The sequence below is a fragment of the Stylophora pistillata genome, chromosome 3 (genome assembly GCF_964205215.1).
Source record: "Stylophora pistillata chromosome 3, jaStyPist1.2, whole genome shotgun sequence".
Taxonomy (NCBI): Eukaryota; Metazoa; Cnidaria; class Anthozoa; order Scleractinia; family Pocilloporidae; genus Stylophora; species Stylophora pistillata.
The window spans coordinates 38,218,108-38,235,963 of record NC_142521.1 but is presented as its reverse complement, the minus strand read 5'-3'; the positions used below and the strand labels follow the sequence as shown (position 1 = coordinate 38,235,963).

Here is a 17,856-nt window from a genome sequence, read left to right as displayed (position 1 = left end):
AAGTAAGGAGGAAAGTTTCAAGAAGAGAAAATATCCTTGGTGAAATCGTTGTCCTATTTGTTTTGCGGTTAGGCACGCTAGATAATCGCCAGGTGTCTCGCAAGTTGTTTACGAACCTTGATATTAAAGCAAAGATCTCGCGTTTGAATTAGAGGGGAATGCAGCCTTTTTGAATGAATTTATAGAATAATTAAATCGGATCAATTTTCGTAAAATTTGCCCAAAACAATCCAGGAATAATGACAAAAGGAGAAGTTTTGGCAAGAGTACCAAATAACCCCATACATTAATTATGCATTCAGTCTTTGTTCAATTAAAACAATAGCGATAACAATAGAACCCCGCAGAGACTAGTAGTCTGTTTTCAAAAGTTGGATTTTTTTTTCGAAGTCTTTTTTGAAACAGGGTAAATTTGGCGCGTTTTGGCTTTGCAAAACGGAAAACTCAAGTAATTTTCCAGAGGTTTTTAATTTTGAAATATAACTGCATGTTCAGTTTCGCTTTGAAAGCGTAAAATTGGCCGGAAAAGAACGTTAAGTCTACGGTCAGGCTTTGAAGTTTGTCAATGCAAAGTTTTAAATAAATGTTGTGTCTTACCTGTTCTTGTGGTTTTGGTTGATTCTTTCATTATCCTTTCATGTCCTAGTGGTGAAAATTGTTCGTGAAGGCCGGTGCATACAGCGATGCAAAGAAACCTTTGTATCTAGTCTTTCTGGACTTCAAAAAGTTGGGCGATATGTTCGATAATGTTTCCAAAGGGATCGTTTCCGTAGTGCTGACGCCACATATATTCTTGTACGTAGCCATCGAAAAGTCCTTTGGATGTTCCTGTTTGGGGCAAACCTCACTTGATTCCCCACCATGTATTTTCGATACCCTGTATGCGCGCACCGGTGAATTCCGGCGTATTGAAGCCATTCCATCGTAACCCTTTTTTGAACATCGCCACTCGTACCCGTCTCGCGATGAAGCACGTCGCGTCCCGCTAAGTGCATTACAGCACCCAGCTCGAGGACATTTTATCGACGTCGGAAGCAGGTTGTGATCCTTACACCACTGTATGCATCGGTCGTGATCCGATAATAATCGAGCAAGTCGAATAAAATTCAGTCTCTCCATCTCCGAGTTGTTGTTCTTCTTCCTTCTATCTTTTTCTTTCGTTGATGTTATTAGAAAGAGGTATGAATAAATTCTGTTTTCTATGTGGTATTTGGCCAATCGTAGAGAAGAAGAAATGCATTCTTTAGTGCAAAGGGGACCTTTGGTGCATTATATCAATGAACATATTGTTATGAAAATTTTTTTACTGAAAGGTAAAAGAAAACTAGCTTTTGGAGAGGAACTCCTAACTGGTTCGCGTAGCATAGTGATAAGGCTATGGTTGGATAATGGTCTGATAATAACGTGTTGTCTGAGGAGCGATGGTTCAAGGCTCAGCAGAACTGCCAAGAAGGTAAAAAGGAAAGAAAAGAAAAAAAAAAAACCGAGGAGAAGTTAGGAACGAAGGGGAGAAGGGAGAAGAACGTGAGAAAGGAATGGAGACGAAAAAGCCGCATTCAATTAATTTCTCTTTTATTGAAGCAGTAGGTACTTATTAGTAATGTATATATGCTAAACGCATGGAAATAAGTCATTGTATTAAAAAACAATGGGGTGCATACAAAATTAATGTATGGGGTTATATGGTACTCTTTCCGAAGTTTTTAAACAAAAAATCTAAAAAAATTAAAAAGGTTAATAAAACCGAGGGAAGTAATGTGTGAAGTCTCCTTACCTTTTCCATAGCTGCATTATCGCTTGGGGTCGTTTGAATGCTGACTTGGCGGCTTTCTTAGCGTTACAGTCTTAATATGTTATGCAGTTCCCGTGGGAATTAATGCAAGTAAAAAATTTGTAATTAATTATATCTATAGAGAAATTATGAAAATTTGCAATGAAACATCTCTGTATATTTTTGAAAATAGTTTGATTTGTAATATAACAGATCCAAATTTCGCCGTTAACTAACCTCGAATTATTCGCTTTGTACATATATGCATATAAGGGAATCACTGACTTCGCGATTGATTAACTGCGAAATGTTCGTCTAAATATATGAGGGAATCGGTGACTTCATGATTAATTAACTGCGAAATGTTCGTCTAAATATATGAGGGAATCGGTGACCTCGCGATTAATTAACTGCGAAATGTTCGTCTGAATATAGTAGGGAATCGGTGACTTCGCGATTTATTAACTGCGAAATGCTCGTCTGAATATATGAGGGAATCAGTGACTTCGCGATTAATTAACTGCGAAATGTTCGTCTGAATATAGTAGGGAATCGGTGACTTCGCGATTAATAGACCGGTTCACGCTCTTGAGTGCATGCTGGGTAATTAGGGCAAGCAAATCCAAAATGGCGGATACGAACAACACTCTTTTGCTCGATCTGAATACTTATAGTTCAATATAGAAGTCACAGCTACATTTTGAGCTCTTTATGTTATTGCCATCTCGCTCAAAAGTCGTTGACAGTTCAATATCCCAACAACACGATCATGGCCACGCACCTCGAAGATTTTTTGGAACTTTCATGTGGGGAATTGCAGTTTTATCTTAAACAGCGAGGTTTGCCCTCTGGAGGGACACACTCGGATCTTGCTGCTCGTGCTTTGGTAGCTTTTGAACATAAAACGCCTATTCGAGATTCGGCCGAAAGCCAAGCCAAGTCACTACAAAATGAACATGTAGAACTACTACGCACATGCGGTATAAAGGATCCGTTATCCATGGTCGATTGGGAGGACTGTGTAACAAAGTGGCCGCATACAAACATTGGTCAAATATTCTCGTTTATACTTGGAAAAAAAGCTTTCGACACTGACTATATTGGTCAATATAAAATCAGAAAAGCGTATTCATACTTTAAAAGTGGTTTTGTGCACACTGTATACTCAAAAACAATTCATGGACAAGACAAAGTTCTGTTGTTTGCATCTGTCACTCCATCTCAAAGAATTCGCGAAGAACCTCATAAAGTGTGGATAATTTGTAAATCTCCCGGTGAAATTCTTGGGGCATATTGTAGCTGTACAGCTGGATACAGTCAGTGCTGTAATCATGTCATAGCCCTTTTATATAAAGTTGAGTTTGCCAACCAGAAAGGTTTCACAGATCCTTCCTGCACAGATAAGGCATGTGTGTGGAATAATACTAGCAAGAAAGACATCCAACCCATGAAATTAAAGGACATGGTGTTCCAAAGCCACAAGGTAGTCAAAGAAAACCCAAGTTATGCTATTAATAGCAAGGAAAAACAGAACTTTGATCCTCGGCCAGAATCCTTGAGGGTTGTTACCGAAGAAAGCAAGCAAAAGTTTCTAGCTTCTCTTCGAAACATAAATCCTGATGCTGTCATCCATATTTCATATGCACCACCAACTTCTGATGATGTTCCCCCATCACTACAAATTATAGCTGATGATATATCCTCTAAAAACAATGGTGTAGATGCTGATGAATTAGTGAGACAATTTCTGGAACAATTATCTTTCAATGACAGTAGCATTAAAGAATTAGAAAAGGCCACAAGGGATCAGGCTAACTCCAGTATATGGAAAGAGCAAAGAAAAGGTAGAATAACTGCATCTCATTTTCATGAAGTATACACAAAGACAAAAACAATTCTTAGAAAAAGAAAGCCAAATTGCAAAGTAACACCTCTTCTTGAGCGAATTTTAGATTGTACCGATCTGTCAATGATACCTGCCATTAAATGGGGAAGAGAACATGAGAGAGATGCTGCTGCATCATTCTTTGCACAAGAATCCAAAAAACACAAAAATGCAAAGCTTCAGACTTGTGGCTTGTTTATATCTAAAACTTACCCTTTTGTGGGAGCTACCCCAGATGGTATTTTTCACTGCGATTGCTGTGGTCATTCTTGTATTGAGTATAAATGTCCATACTCACTTGCAGACATGAAATTTGATGAGCATTGGAACAATACAACTTATCTAGAATTAGTGAATGGGAATATCATGCTCAAGAGAACCCACAGTTATTATTACCAGATACAAGGACAAATGGCCCTAACAGGATGTCCTAAAACCTTTTTTGTTGTTTGGACTCCACTTAGTGGTGCTCATATTGAAATTATTGAGTTTGATTTAAAACTGTGGCAAGATATCATACCAAATCTAACAATTTTTTTCAAGACTTATGTTGCTAGGGTGTTGCTAGGTACTAGGCCTATTTATTATTGTGCTGTCTGTGAAAAACCCTGTCTTGAGCCAGATGAAATTGAATGTGATGATGAAAACAGTGTTCAGTGTGAATGTTGTATGCTATGGTTTCACTGGGCCTGCTCAAATTTTGAACAAGAATCAACATTCATTTGCAGATTTTGCAATGAACAAGCAATAGATAATGATTAAAATTATAGAGTGGAAGCAATTTGACCTCAACAAACTACTAAATAGTACAAAATAGTGTGGATGAAACCAAAACATTATAGTATTTAGTATTACTAAAGTTTCAAAGTTATTGTTTGAACATTGTTGTAGCTATATACAAACATGTTTGTGTAATTCCATAAAGGAATTGTATTCTAGAAGATGTGTAAATAAACTTGACTACCATAGCTTATAACCTGTGAGAAAATTGAATGGGAACATTTTGGACTGGTACAAAATGCAAACATAATTGATGAAATGAAATCTATGTACTCAAAGGCTTTTTCATATTACATATTGCTGCACAAATGATGATTATGTCATCCAAATGGGAAAGAATGCTAATGGGAATTTCTTGCTTTAACATAGCAAAGTCTTTAATTCGCTTGATAGCCTGCTCGACATAAATCCGTACATTAGCAATAAGTGATGTGTTCCTAACATCAGCACCTGACATCTGGAGATTGGAATGCTTGGAGGGTGGAATTGTTAGAGAACATTGGTAGTATGCTAACAGGTCATGAATCTTGAATCCCCTGTCTGCCATAACTTGGTCATGTGGCTGAAGATAGTTTAAGAAACCACTGTTTTCTACAATAAAAACATCAGATGACCTCCCACTGAAGGTCTCAGAGACAAATGATATGTGGCCATTTGGTGTTATCCCTATCAAAAACTTTAACGTGTAGTGTTGTTTGTAATTTGACCAACACATTGCCGCATTCTCTAAGCTTGATGGGGTTTCAGAGAATAGTTCTGTGCAGTCAATGATGACTCTACACTTTCTGTAATATCGTCGAAACATATCAGGCATATTTCTTTGAATTAAATACCTATCTGGCCAGGAAATCATCCACTTTAATTCTTTAGACATCAGCTTAACCCAAGTGGTAAAGACAGAGCTGACAGTCGCCTCGGAAACTTTGAACCTTAAAGCCAGATCAAATACAAAGAGTCCTAGCTTGATTCGCATCATGGTTAGCAAAAACTCTTGCTCCAAGGTTAGAGCTCTCTGTACATTATTTGACCTGGGCTTGGTGGTGTCCTTCAAAGCACTTTCTTTGTCTCCTTTCCAGTAGTGCATACACATGGCTTTTTCAAAGAGTGTATTAAACATCAATTGAAATGTTTCTACGTTAGGGAATCCAGTGAAACGCTGGACATCTTGCTCTGTTGTTAAATCAGCAAACTTCATACTTCCGTATGTTAGCGGATTTATTATCAAGCATTGAGTTCCTTCTTCTTTGAAGCTTGAGTTATTGGATGCCTCAGCAGTAGAGACAACTTCGTGTCTTGCCACAAGCTTTCTTTTCTTGGGTGAAGGTTTGTTAGAGTCACTTGGCACCATATACAAAGTTGGAGTTGGTGAGGAGTACGTTGGCTTTCCATATTGAAAGTGATTCGAACAAACAGTCTTGTAGTTGCCGGGTTCGAATCCAACAAGTCCTTTGGATATGCTGGCAATCCATTGGGCTCTTTTCTTTGGATCCTTCGGAATAAAATGCCAGCGAAGATTTTCGACATGTGACCGTTTCACTATCTTTTTTGGATATCTTGAGTCGTTGTTACAACCTCCAACACAACATCGGTAGTTAACCATTATATATCTTATTTTTTGACGCATTAAAATCGAAAATACAGAGCTCAAAATGTAGCTGTGACTTTTATCTTGAACTGTCAATACTAAAAATTGCGACCAGTTCTGAAACAAAGCCGATATTCATTAAGTATTCAGATCAAGCAAAAGAGTGTAGCCGAGCGTGTCCGCCATTTTGGATTTGCTTGCCCTAATTACCCAGCATGCACTCAAGAGCGTGAACCGGTCTATTAACTGCGAAATGTTGGTCTAATTATATCAGGGAATCGGTGACTTCGCGATTAATTAACTGCGAAATGTCCGTCTAAATGTCGTCGCAATGTTCGAATTCTTAAGATGTTTCGTAAGGCATTCACTCTAAGTGATACTGAAGACTGGGAATCTACAGCGAATACCAACAATCCTGTTGAGTCTTTAAACCGCCAATCCATCGGTGAGGGATGTAGCAATATTTCAGTATTGATGAAGAATATCTACTTGGAAGACCGGCTACATGCCGTGAAGATTGTAGCTTACGAACAAAGCATTAATATCAGTTACGAAACCAGCAGCCAGGAAGAGAGAGAGAAGAGGCAGAAGAAGAGGAAGCGATCTCGCCTTAGTTTGAGAGGAACCTCTAGCTCGCAAAATGACCCTAGAGCGCATTTGGACGAAACACCACCTGATAAAAGGGCAAGACTCGAGGCACGGTCATCCAGGAAAAAGTTGGGAGAGGCAATGATTGGCAAGAGAGTTGAAGTGGAATATGAGGAGAAAAATGATGGAGAAACAAAGTATCTTGGATGGATACGTGGAACTGTTATGAAATATGACAAATTTAAGGGCTATCTTGTTCAGTTTTCAGATGATGTGGACTGGATAGCTAGTCTCAGAAGCAAGGGCGAACGAATTTTAGAGTAGTGCTTTTTGTGTTCTTTTTAACATAATAGAGCACTGTGCCAAAAGAGTTAAATCATGGGAGTGACAACTCTAACAAACGTTGTTTGAGCAACACCATGTGGAACTTTGAGTCCTCCCGGATATTTTGAAGATCCTTTCGAGTGTTTCGGTGACATTCTTGTAAAATGTCAAAACTTTGCTCTTTTTTTCTACAGTATCCCAGAACTATGTCATATTTCCCATCAAAAATCCCGAGTCTTCTCGATTCTTTTGTTTTTCTCCCTAACAGACCTTATTAGGGTTGTCACCCCCTATTGTAACCCCCTTTTTTAGTTCATCAATTTGTTGAATTTTGCTCAAACGATAGCCAGACTCGCCTTAGCGTAGAGATACCAAGGCTCTGCACTGTTACTGCAACTGCTACATGTCGTATTTACTTTTTCAACCAAGCTTTAACATTGTTTGTTACCTTATCGCTAATGGTATCCCTAAGTTCTCTCTCTAAAGTACGTCACCCTTGCGCACACTAAGATTAACATTAACTGAGTAGAAGCTTGATCGTTCACTTTTAGATAGTAAATCTGCAGCCTTTATAGATTTACCGATCGTGGAAATACCGCGAATTCTAGACATACTGTATAAGCATACCAACGCGACAACTCTAACGAATACTGAACTTCAAACGAAAACTTTGTAAGAATGGCTTAATTACAACTCATGGAGGTCCCAGCCGAGGTGAGCAGAAATTCCCAAACATCCTACAGTGAGGAATAGGAAAAACCTGAACATACCGCAGTTAATTAATCGCGAAATCACCGATTCCCTCATATATTTAGACGAACATTTCGCGAAATCATTGATTTCCTTATATGTGAAGATGTACATGTCGCAGTTAATTAATCGCGAAGTTACTCATGCCCTTGTCTATTGAGACGAATATTTTGCAGCTAATTTATCGCGAATTACCTGATTTCCTTATATATGTAGCCGAACATTTCGCATTTAATTAATCGCGAAGTCAGTGATGCCCTGAAATATTGAGACGAATATTTTGCAGTTAAGTAATCGCAAAGTATCTGATTTCCTAATGTATGTAGACGAACATTTCGCAGTTAATTAATGGCGAAGTCACTGATGCTCTTATATATTGAGACGAATATTTTGCAGTTAATTGATCGCGAAGTACCTGATTTCTATATGTGTAGACGAACATTTTGCAGTTAACTAACTGCAAAGTCCCTCGCTTCTGTAACATATATAAAGACACATTTTTGCTAAGTTTCATTTGTCTCTATAGAGTGACATAAATGCAAACTTTGCAATTGTAAAATCTCTCAGTTCCCGTCTATGACATCTCGACCCCAAAATCACACGGTACGCTTGGACCGCCTGTGGTGCCGCGGTATCCGATACCCGATAAATTCTGAAGAAGAATCCTCGGTCGTTTCATGCCTTACCGACTCCTGACACTTCGTTAAAGGAAAACTCGCATAAGTGATATTTTGATCGTAAAGTGCAGTTATTAAGCTTTCTTATGATATTAATATAGTTTCTTTTAGGATTTTAGTGAAACTAGCCCTCGTAAGAAATTTTTCCCGAAGGACTTTTCCCAACAGAAATACATTTACGTATGATGCACGATCCTCGCCGTAGGGAGCGCTATTTATGCAATAGCGAAAACCAGACCTGAAAAAAATCAGGCCTGTACGGGATTCGAACCACTGACCCGCTCTGCGATACTAGTGCAGCGCTCTACCGATTGAGCTAACAAGCCAACTGGGAGCAGGCCGTTAAGTAGATTCGTAATAAACCCGTGATGATAAATCAGATACGATGAATATATGAAGTTCATATATTTTGAACTGCGGTTATAGATACGTATGATGCACGATCCTCGTAGTAGAGAGCGCTATTTATGCAATAGCGAAAACCATATATTCATCGCAATAGCGAAAACCAGTTGGGTTGTTAGCTCAATTGGTAGAGCGCTGCACTAATATCGCAGAGGTCAGTGGTTCGAATCCCGTACAGGCCTGATTTTCGCTATTGCTTAAACAGCGCTTTCTATTGTGAGGATCGTGCATCATACGTATCTATAACCGCAGTTCAAAATATATGAAAGAAATACATTTATCGCAATTTGATGTGATCTGCACATCATGAAAGTTTTCAATCAGCGACTTATACCGAAAAAGGGCCGCTAAATTTACGAAGCCGCGAGCAAGCTGCGAAATACTATTCCTTGAGTTATTCGACAGAATGATGGAACGGTGGATTTGTGGAATACCAGAATACCGTAAACCGCAGAATCCCTTTTTATATAAACCAAAGGTCTCCAAAAATTGTAATGTATTGAAATTCGAAAATTATTTACAATTAAAGGAAACCTTCACTCATTTTACAAATAGCGCTCGAAATGTTCTAAATGTATCTTCCAATAGATCTGGCATAAAAAATACCATACCAAACTATCTGTTTTTAATCGTTTTCCAAAGAAGAAGAAGATCTGTGACACATTCACTGAAATTTTCTTAAGACGACAGCAACCTAGCGCCAACAAAAGTAAAACACTCCACCGCGAGGGCATCGAGCAACCATTACACCTCTCAGCCTAGAGTCATTGTGCACCATTCAAGATGGTGGCCGTGGAAAATTCGAAGCGGCTGCGTGGCTGCAAGACTCTTGTATGAGGGGTGAATAGGGGTATGCAAATCCACATAATCCGTTACAAATATACTCTGAATGCGTAAATCCTCTAAAAAAATAACTTTGAAATCTGAACCTGCAAATATTTTTAACGTAGATTTGCTATACTCGAATACTAGAAAAGGTGATTTGGTGTTACTTCGTGTTAGATTGTCGTTAAGAGTTAGGACTGATGATAAAGAGAATATTTACTTAACCAACTTTTAGATGTTAAAAAACTTCTCTAAACCAACTGTGATAAATAGTGTGCTTAGGAGAAACCTTCTTGATCATCTCCTAGCATTTCAAACTTAATGGAATAACGATTCTTTAAAAAAAAGGAAAAAACTGTTGTCGATCCTGGCTTTTCGCCTGAAAGCGTGTGGTAATTTCCATTGGGAAAGGACATGTAGACCCTTCGTCAAGTTTCAGAATTAATAAAACACTCCCAACTTCCTTGTCTTCGTCCTTACTCGAATCATACTTTGCCGCCTCCTCTTCCACATTCTCAATATCAATGTCTGCTTCTCGAATTTTGAAATACTTGCTGTTTTGATCGCCATTTAATATTTGAGATCCCTCGTTTTTTTTGTCCATTAACCTTTCGTGACACTTACACGACAGGCTTAAGTTCATAAATGTATTACGTTACTTGTAGCACATGTACTACATATCGACCACTTTCATAAATGGCTGCCAGATTAATATCATTTTGTTTAAATTTAAATTAGCCTTTCTGGCCTCGTTCTCCAGTACAAAATTTGAAAGAATACATTATCTCAAGCGAGGCCAGAGGGGCTAATTTAAATTTAAGCAAAAGAATATTAATCCGGCAGCCATTTATGAAAGTGGTCAATGGTCGTTCGCTTTAAGGACTAAGCACAGATTGTGAGTGTTTCCCTTTTCCTTTTTATCTGGTTTTAGTTGTAGTCTTTGGTTGTTACCCTAGGTTTCTTTCTTACTACTGCTCTTGTTTGCCTTTTATCATAGTTTTCACCGTTGTACAAGTTTTGGTTGCGTTTTAAAATATCCGCATGGTTCGAGTAAAACGAACAAAAACGACATGAGTCGAATACCTGTGCACTGTGTATTGATTTCTATACAGCGAGCGCCGCAGTCGCCGCAACACTTGCAATTTCACATTTTCAATAACATTTTTGAATTATTGAATGTATTTCTTTTTTTCTGTCTTTATTGTTTAGCAAAGAAGAGAGTTTGTTATTGCAAGTTTATCTTATAAGTGGCCTTGCTCAAAAAATGGCGGTAAGCTTGAAATGACTGCAATTTGTTTCAGTTGAAGAGATCTGATGCTTGTGGGGGAAAACTTGAGCAATATCTAGAATTTCAGAAAGCAGTTTCAAAGTTGTAGTAAGGCATAATGATGTGGCAATGTTATGAAGGAGTTGTGTCTGTGTGATCCTTCAGTCAGCTAGACCAGTATAGCTGCAAATACAATCATTGTTGCCTCTGAAGTAAGCTGAAAGAATGGAAATCAAACTTTCCGCAGTTTTCTTGCATTCTTAGAGTCTCGAGAGGTAGTGCGTGAAATTATGGTATATTTGTGTGTGGTCCCGTCGGTTTTCATTAGTTTTTTGTCGTAGGAATTCCACTGGAAAGAGAGTGGTGAACTGAGGCCAAGTCGGGCACCTTTATCGCCCAAACACGGCTCATCAATCTCCTCTTTTGATGAAAGACCAGGTATGTGGAGTAACTTTACTCCCTAAGTTTTTAGTGAGAAATATATTTAGCAAAATTTGTAAAGATGACACTTATTTAAGAATTCCAAACACGATGCAAGTCTTTTTTTGGTGGAAATCTTCAGGAAACTTGTGCACAACAAGGAAAGGTACCTCATTGAATTGAAAGTTCCAGCCTACCGGCCGGGTTTGAACTGCTACAAAAACTCCCTCTATCACAGTGACAACTTATAAACAATTTTCTCTTTCGTCATTTTGAGAGAGAAGGTTTAGCCTTTTTCCCTAAATTAGTCCAATTTTTCATTTTTAAGCCTTTATTTTTACAAATATGCGTACAGTCACGTCATGGCAATCGATTTTGCAGTCCAGTGGCGAGACAAACTAACTTTAATCATTCCTCAGGGGCTGTGACCCAGAGGACTGGTGATCAAACTGCAAGGGCGATTCCTCTGTGTCTTCCTAATAATTATAAATGGGATTCTACGACTCGTCAATGTGTTGAAACCGATGAAATTCGTTCTTCATTGAATGTAGTTGAAGAAGCACTTGAGGAGCTGAGGAAAGTCAAAGGTATGGGCCAATGCTCTGTCGTAAAACAGAACGGGTAAATAAATGAAATGATGATAAATGATGGCAAGTGTCATGTTGACGATTTTCAAACTGTGTGCCCTAACTAGTGCTTTTCTTCTATATGCATTTTATTGTGAGCCAGTGCCTGGGCTCGTCTACAAGTATGAAATGAATCTGATGCAAGTTGAAATTTAATCACTTGAAAGAGGTCTATTTTATCAAGTAAAACTGTACCGTAAGTTCAGTAGTCGCTAGTTCTAACAAAAATGACTAAAATAACCTTTAAGTCTTCATGAAAAAGGAAAAAGCAAACAAGACAAAACGAAACGAAACGAAAGCAAGAGGAAAGAATGCGAATCTACCCGCGATGACCTGCATGGAGACTTGCAGCAAATAAGGCCACGCACTATTTGAAGTGTAGGAGAAAAACTTCACCATTCAGATCGAAAGCCTTGAAAAAACATTGAAACAAGAACTACCACGTGCGTGTCTGTATATTCTTTATTTCACTTCATTCTATTGAATTTGAAGCCCATGTCAGTATGTTTTGACAAATGGCAATCAAATTAATCATTCCGCTTTACTCTGTAATACGGTATAACAGGTCCAGTGTGCACCGTGACTGTCGCTGGTCCTTTGAGGAAAGGAAAGTCTTACATTTTGAGTGAGGCATTTGATCAACCAGGGGTGTTCCCTCTTGGTCACGAATTTGATCTGAAGACCATGGGAATATGGATGTGGATTGTGCCAGAGAAATATAAGGTGCGAAACGTAGCCTTTGGAAATTTATTTCAAAGTATCAAACATTTTATGGAATTTTTTGCGATATGCAATGATGACAATTTGCATATAGCGCGAATGCGATAGTTACAGAATGATCCCGAAGAAAATTTGTTATTATCATATTCTCGTAGCTATGTGCATTTTGGTTGTGTCACGATAATATTAACTTGATTCCCCAATAGGGCTCTTAAATATTCTCTTGACCCTCCCCTCCCATAATCAGCAATCAGTTTTCAATTTCCAATTTGTTCCCCTTTATGATGGTCTCTTACCTGATTTAGGACAAAAGTGGCCAGGAGGTCACAGTTGTGCTGTTGGATTCAGGGGGTGTTGACGCTGCTTTCGGTGAAGGCCGTGAAGACAATCAGATATTTACCTTAACCGTTTTGTTGGCATCTGTGCTTATTTATAACTCAAGCGGCGTCCCCACAAGACACGATCTCGAGAGTCTGCAGTATCCTTAACATATAAATCATATGTTGCAACATTGGCTCAACGGTTACCTGTAGATGTGGTCTGCGCGGACTTTTTTTCTCTCACCCACAACATAAGATTCAATGGTCGTTAGTAAATGCATGGTAACCCTGTTAGAAAGAATCACTAACCGTGTACGATTCGTGGAAGCACGGGTTCGGATCCTGTCGAAGCTTCAACTCTTTCAGGCTTCTTCTCTGAACTCGTTTTAATTGAATTTTATCTGCAAAGACCGTTTTGTTACTTTATACATCAAATTATGATTAATTTCAATTCATTGCATGAATAATAGAGATATTCTCTCTACAAGAAGACACGTATTGATGAAGAGATTGAGAGACGAAGAACGTTCAAATTTCGGTTTGGGCTCTGTATGGGTTTGGCTCCATTAAAGCCTAATCAAACATCAAGATTACGAAACGGCGAGAGACAGTTCCCGACGAATGAAATATAACTGATTAATTTAGTCCCACTCATTCGTACACAGTGTTTAGATAGGGAAAATAGGCTTTTGTATTTTCTTTAATCTCTTTTTAGCTTTATCTCAGAGCTTTCTGAACGAATTCATGCAAGATCTAACTGGAAACAGACTGCTAAGAAAGAAGAAGAAGAGTTCTTACACAGAACGTTTCCTTTCTTTTTTTGGTTGCTGAGGGATGTGGCGCTCTCCATTCCACGCGACTGCAAAGACATCAAGGATTACTTCTTGAAAAAGGTTATAATCCATGACTAGGCCAAAACGCCGTCTGAGAAGGTCTCAAGTTGTGCGGAGGGGAGGGTTTTGAATATAAAAATAAAGCCAATAAATAATTCCTTATTACTTTATTTACACAGGTTTTCCGTGAGCAAGCTCCCCGAAGTAGAAGGAAAAATGGTGATGATGTAGCCAAAGGTATCTTGAGTTTCTTTCCTGGTTTTGAAGCGTTTGCCCTGTCCCCTCCCTCAACTGATCAAAATGTGCTAGGAAATCTTAACACAAAGAAGGATCAATTACAGCCTCAATTTCTGAGAGAATTAGAGCAGTTCAAGAAGATGATGAAGTCTATACTAGTTCCAAAACAAAGCTTCACTGAAGGAGAGCTTGTAACCGGAGAAGGTATGTGCTCTTGTTCTTTTGTTTTTGTTTTTGTTTTTGTTTTGTTTATGTTACCCCAAAGATTCTCTTGCTTGTAAGATGCAGTCACAACTGACATCCAAGGGTAACTTTTGTCGGTATTTGGAAATGTGGAGTCATGGCTGTCGCACGTTGCCAAATTATTGAGTTTCTTCATCCTCTCCTTATTTTTTGTGGTTTGCTTGTATCGATTGATTTTGCTTGTTCGTTTTTCCCATGATTAACTAATTAATTAATTCTGAGGAACATTCCTCTCTCCTCTCTTAGTTTCCTTCTTCATTTTCTGTTTCCCTCAGTTTCCTCCTTAACCAAATTTTTTTGGTGCCAATAGTAACCAATCCTATCCTGTCATTACTTCCTTTCACGACGTTATTCAATAACTTGAGATATTAGACCTTGTCAGATTATGCAAACTTTAAACTTTAGAGTACTGAGAAATTAATTTTATTTGTCATTTCACAGGTCTTGCCACTTTGGTCACTGAACACGTTCATGCCATCAGCACTCCTGGTGTTGTTCCAAATGTGCAGGTTGCGTGGGAATCGTTTGTACAAACAAAGTGCTCACACACCATAAAGTTATGCCAAAAGAAATATAACGACCTTATGGCCATTAAACTTCCATGTGAGCAACTGCCATGCAATAATGCTAAGATATCTTTGTGTCACAACATCGCACTGGAGGAAACTGAACATCTGCTCATGACCGAAATGACTGGCATTTCTATTACCACTGTGGAGAGACAACTGAGGCAACTGAAGGTGACACCCTTACTGTAGTAGCGAGGGAACTGACTGTCGAAGTACATTTCTTTTGCCCCCTCCATAGAGATGGTCCATGCCAAATTCTCTATCTCAAAAGATTGTTTCGAACTGTAGAATCATAGCTGAAGGGAGTAAGCTGATACAAAATCAGTGGCTGGTAGTGGGACTAGTCTTATTAAATCAGCAGCAAGGACTTGTTGTGGATAGTTTTTCGGTAACCAGTGTTTGCTGACCTGGGCTCTTTAGTTCTCCTAGTAAACCGATTGTGAATTTCTAAACTCACTAAGGGATGCAAGATATTTTTTTTTTAAAGGAAGAGTTATGCTCAATGTTTCTTCGCAATTTGATCTCTTTTTTAGGTTGCTTGATGATATTACTTTTGATTGAATTCGGCTTTTTCTTTCTATAAATTTCATTTTTAGAGTTTTTTCAACAAACGACTGACCGAATGGATGACTGAGAATTCGTGGTTAACAAGAAAATTTTGTGATGATCTTCTGTTAAAACTAAAATCAAAACACCTAGATCCAGTTATTGAGCAACTTCAAGGGAGAGAAGATTCGAAGTTATCTTTTGATGACATCTTGAACGTTTACCGACGTATCAAAGACGACTACGAGGCAAACGCAGTTGGTGCTGAAGGTGCCATTGCTGTTGCGTTCTACGACTTTCATCCCGTAAGAAATCTTCATTTTATTCTGATTGTTCTCCATATAATTTAGATTTATCTCTGAGTTCACACGTAATCAAAGAAATTCGCATTCGTCAGTAGTTACTCAGCACTGCCTCACCTTCGTTATTTCAAATCAGTAAGCTTGATCAATGATGTCCAGAAAATGTTTGGGTTATGATTGAAACTTAGTTGAAATTCTCGCGCTGTTTCCATATCCTCTTTCAGATACTAGCTGCGGATACTAAAGACTACAGTGATAAACTGAAACAACTGAAAGATTTTGACGAAAGTACCGCGAGGGAAATAGTAGCAGAAGCTTTCACAGAGCGAGAAAGGAGACGGCTTGAGGTACGTCATGCGCACACGTTGGAATTATGACATCGTTGTAAGAGAAGAATGGAAATGTAGCGATTGAAACTATTAAACAGATTATAGACTCTCAAGACAGCGGGGGTGTAAAGGTTTTGAAGGTTTTCGGAACCTGTTTAAAACTAATCTTAAGTTAACAACATACAAGAACTCTACGTTTCCGTGACACTTGAATCTGAATAGGCTTTTATGTTTATTCTTGAGGCCTCCTGGTTGGCCTTGTCGTATTTTGTTCACGATTCGAAAGAAAAGACATCCAAAACTGCCTATTTTGTGCTATGTTTTTCAGGATGAAAACAATGATTTACAGCAAGAAAACCAAACAATGAAGAAAGAGGTATTTAATTCATTTTCGTGAAAATTTCTAGTTCCCTCGAGGATGATAGAAGATAACAATTTATGTCCCAAGCTAAGAAATGATGCAACCTCCACATTCTCATTTTCAATTTTGGACAATAGCAAATGCCTTTTTCTACCTAATGAAATAGTCTCAAGTCATTATTGCATCGTTATGGGAAAAGATGAGTTGCGCACAGGCCAACATTTTCAATCCTTTTGAAAAAGGCTAAATTGTTTCCTTTATTTAATTGTTGTCGCTGTGCACTCAGAAAAATGTAGGATTGTCTTTTTTTCTCTTCTGTTAAGATGCTAATGCTGATTGCCAGATCAGAAAGCGAGAGAGCTGCGCTGCGAGAGCAAAGGGAAGAAACAATGAAAAAAGAGCGCGAACAATTGCAGAATATGAAGCAGGCAGGCCTGATAGAAGCCCAGCAGCAAAGGGAAAAGTTCATCAATGAAAACCAAGCCCTAGGCGAGAGACTACTGGGGGTGCGAAACGAAAACGAGGAACAAATGAAAATGATAAAAAGCATGTCAGAAATGATCGCTGAACACCAAAGGGAGAAAATGCAGCTTCTTGAACAAATGAAGACATCTACTTATGAAGAGGTCAAGGATTCGATGGAGGAGCTAGATCGAAGGCAATCGGAAGAGGTAAATGCGCTCCTGATGAAAGTGGAAGCTCGTCTAGCTGACATCAAATCAGTAAGCAGGGAAGACTTGAACGCCACAACGAAAGATGACGAATATTTTGAAGCGGTGGAGGATTTGACAGACATGATGACTTCAAGGGCGCAAATTGCTCGTGATCTACACCAAAGGTTGGCAGAAAACGAAAGAGATCAAAGGGATCTCACAGCGGGTCAAATCCTGAAGAGAGTTCTCAAGTTTATCGAAGATGTTGCGCCAACGGTTGGCGCAGCAGCAGCAGTCCGTCATCCTGCGTGTTCTCTTTATGCTATGCCAGTAGCCACAGCCGTGCAAACCATCGCCCGAGGTTTGCAGTCTTTTGACTGCAGTATTATGTAACTATTTTCTAAAGGAGAATTTTTGAATACTTTTGTAGAAAAAAAACGTGGGCTAGCAGCTAGATGTTGGGAAGCTGTGTTTCGGGCTTCATTAAAGTTACCGGTGAACATCATATAACATTTAAAGAGAAGAGGACACCAATACGTCTTTTTAGGTTTTTGGAAAAATTCAAGGAGGTATGTTGTGTCTTATTTCATGCAAGAACATTAAAAACTTCAATACGATTATTTACCTATTGTAATCTAACCGTATAACAGCTAAATTTGAGTGTAATCTTGAATCCTGGGATAAGTTCAATGGTTCTGGACCTTTTTCGCTCTCGAAAACATGTTGAAGTAAGCAAAAGGAACACTTTGGATAGTTCCAACTTTGGAAAGCTCCCCTCTAGGTTTTACACTTACCTATGAATAAAAGAAAAAAAGTTTCAGAACTCTTTACCTTTAACAA

General features: G+C 38.6%; 2 protein-coding genes across 5 annotated transcripts in view; one reads left to right on the top strand and one right to left on the bottom strand.

The window, feature by feature from the left end:
- The window catches only part of LOC148735995 (PAX-interacting protein 1-like), a 16,860-nt gene extending 16,245 nt beyond the window's left edge, over positions 1 to 615 (bottom strand). The window contains exon 1 of the mRNA XM_088751720.1: positions 598 to 615. The gene's annotated coding sequence lies outside the window, so the exon portion shown is untranslated. The remainder of the gene's footprint in view (positions 1 to 597) is intronic.
- The window catches only part of LOC148735994 (uncharacterized), an 18,848-nt gene extending 992 nt beyond the window's left edge, over positions 1 to 17,856 (top strand). Inside the window, exons 2-14 of one of the 4 annotated variants that reach the window (XM_088751689.1) lie at positions 1,314 to 1,453; positions 10,800 to 10,860; positions 11,199 to 11,295; positions 11,697 to 11,864; positions 12,469 to 12,626; positions 12,929 to 13,101; positions 13,659 to 13,836; positions 13,956 to 14,217; positions 14,698 to 14,996; positions 15,422 to 15,676; positions 15,898 to 16,020; positions 16,331 to 16,378; positions 16,687 to 17,856. In XM_088751689.1, the coding sequence (XP_088607815.1) occupies positions 1,422 to 1,453; positions 10,800 to 10,860; positions 11,199 to 11,295; positions 11,697 to 11,864; positions 12,469 to 12,626; positions 12,929 to 13,101; positions 13,659 to 13,836; positions 13,956 to 14,217; positions 14,698 to 14,996; positions 15,422 to 15,676; positions 15,898 to 16,020; positions 16,331 to 16,378; positions 16,687 to 17,409 (2,577 nt within the window). In that variant the 5' untranslated portion in view covers positions 1,314 to 1,421 and the 3' untranslated portion in view covers positions 17,410 to 17,856. Of the gene's footprint in view, positions 1 to 1,313; positions 1,588 to 10,799; positions 10,861 to 11,198; positions 11,296 to 11,696; positions 11,865 to 12,468; positions 12,627 to 12,928; positions 13,102 to 13,658; positions 13,837 to 13,955; positions 14,218 to 14,697; positions 14,997 to 15,421; positions 15,677 to 15,897; positions 16,021 to 16,330; positions 16,379 to 16,686 lie in introns of those variants that run through there. The other 3 variants (XM_088751692.1, XM_088751691.1, XM_088751690.1) reach the window with 3 other exon arrangements.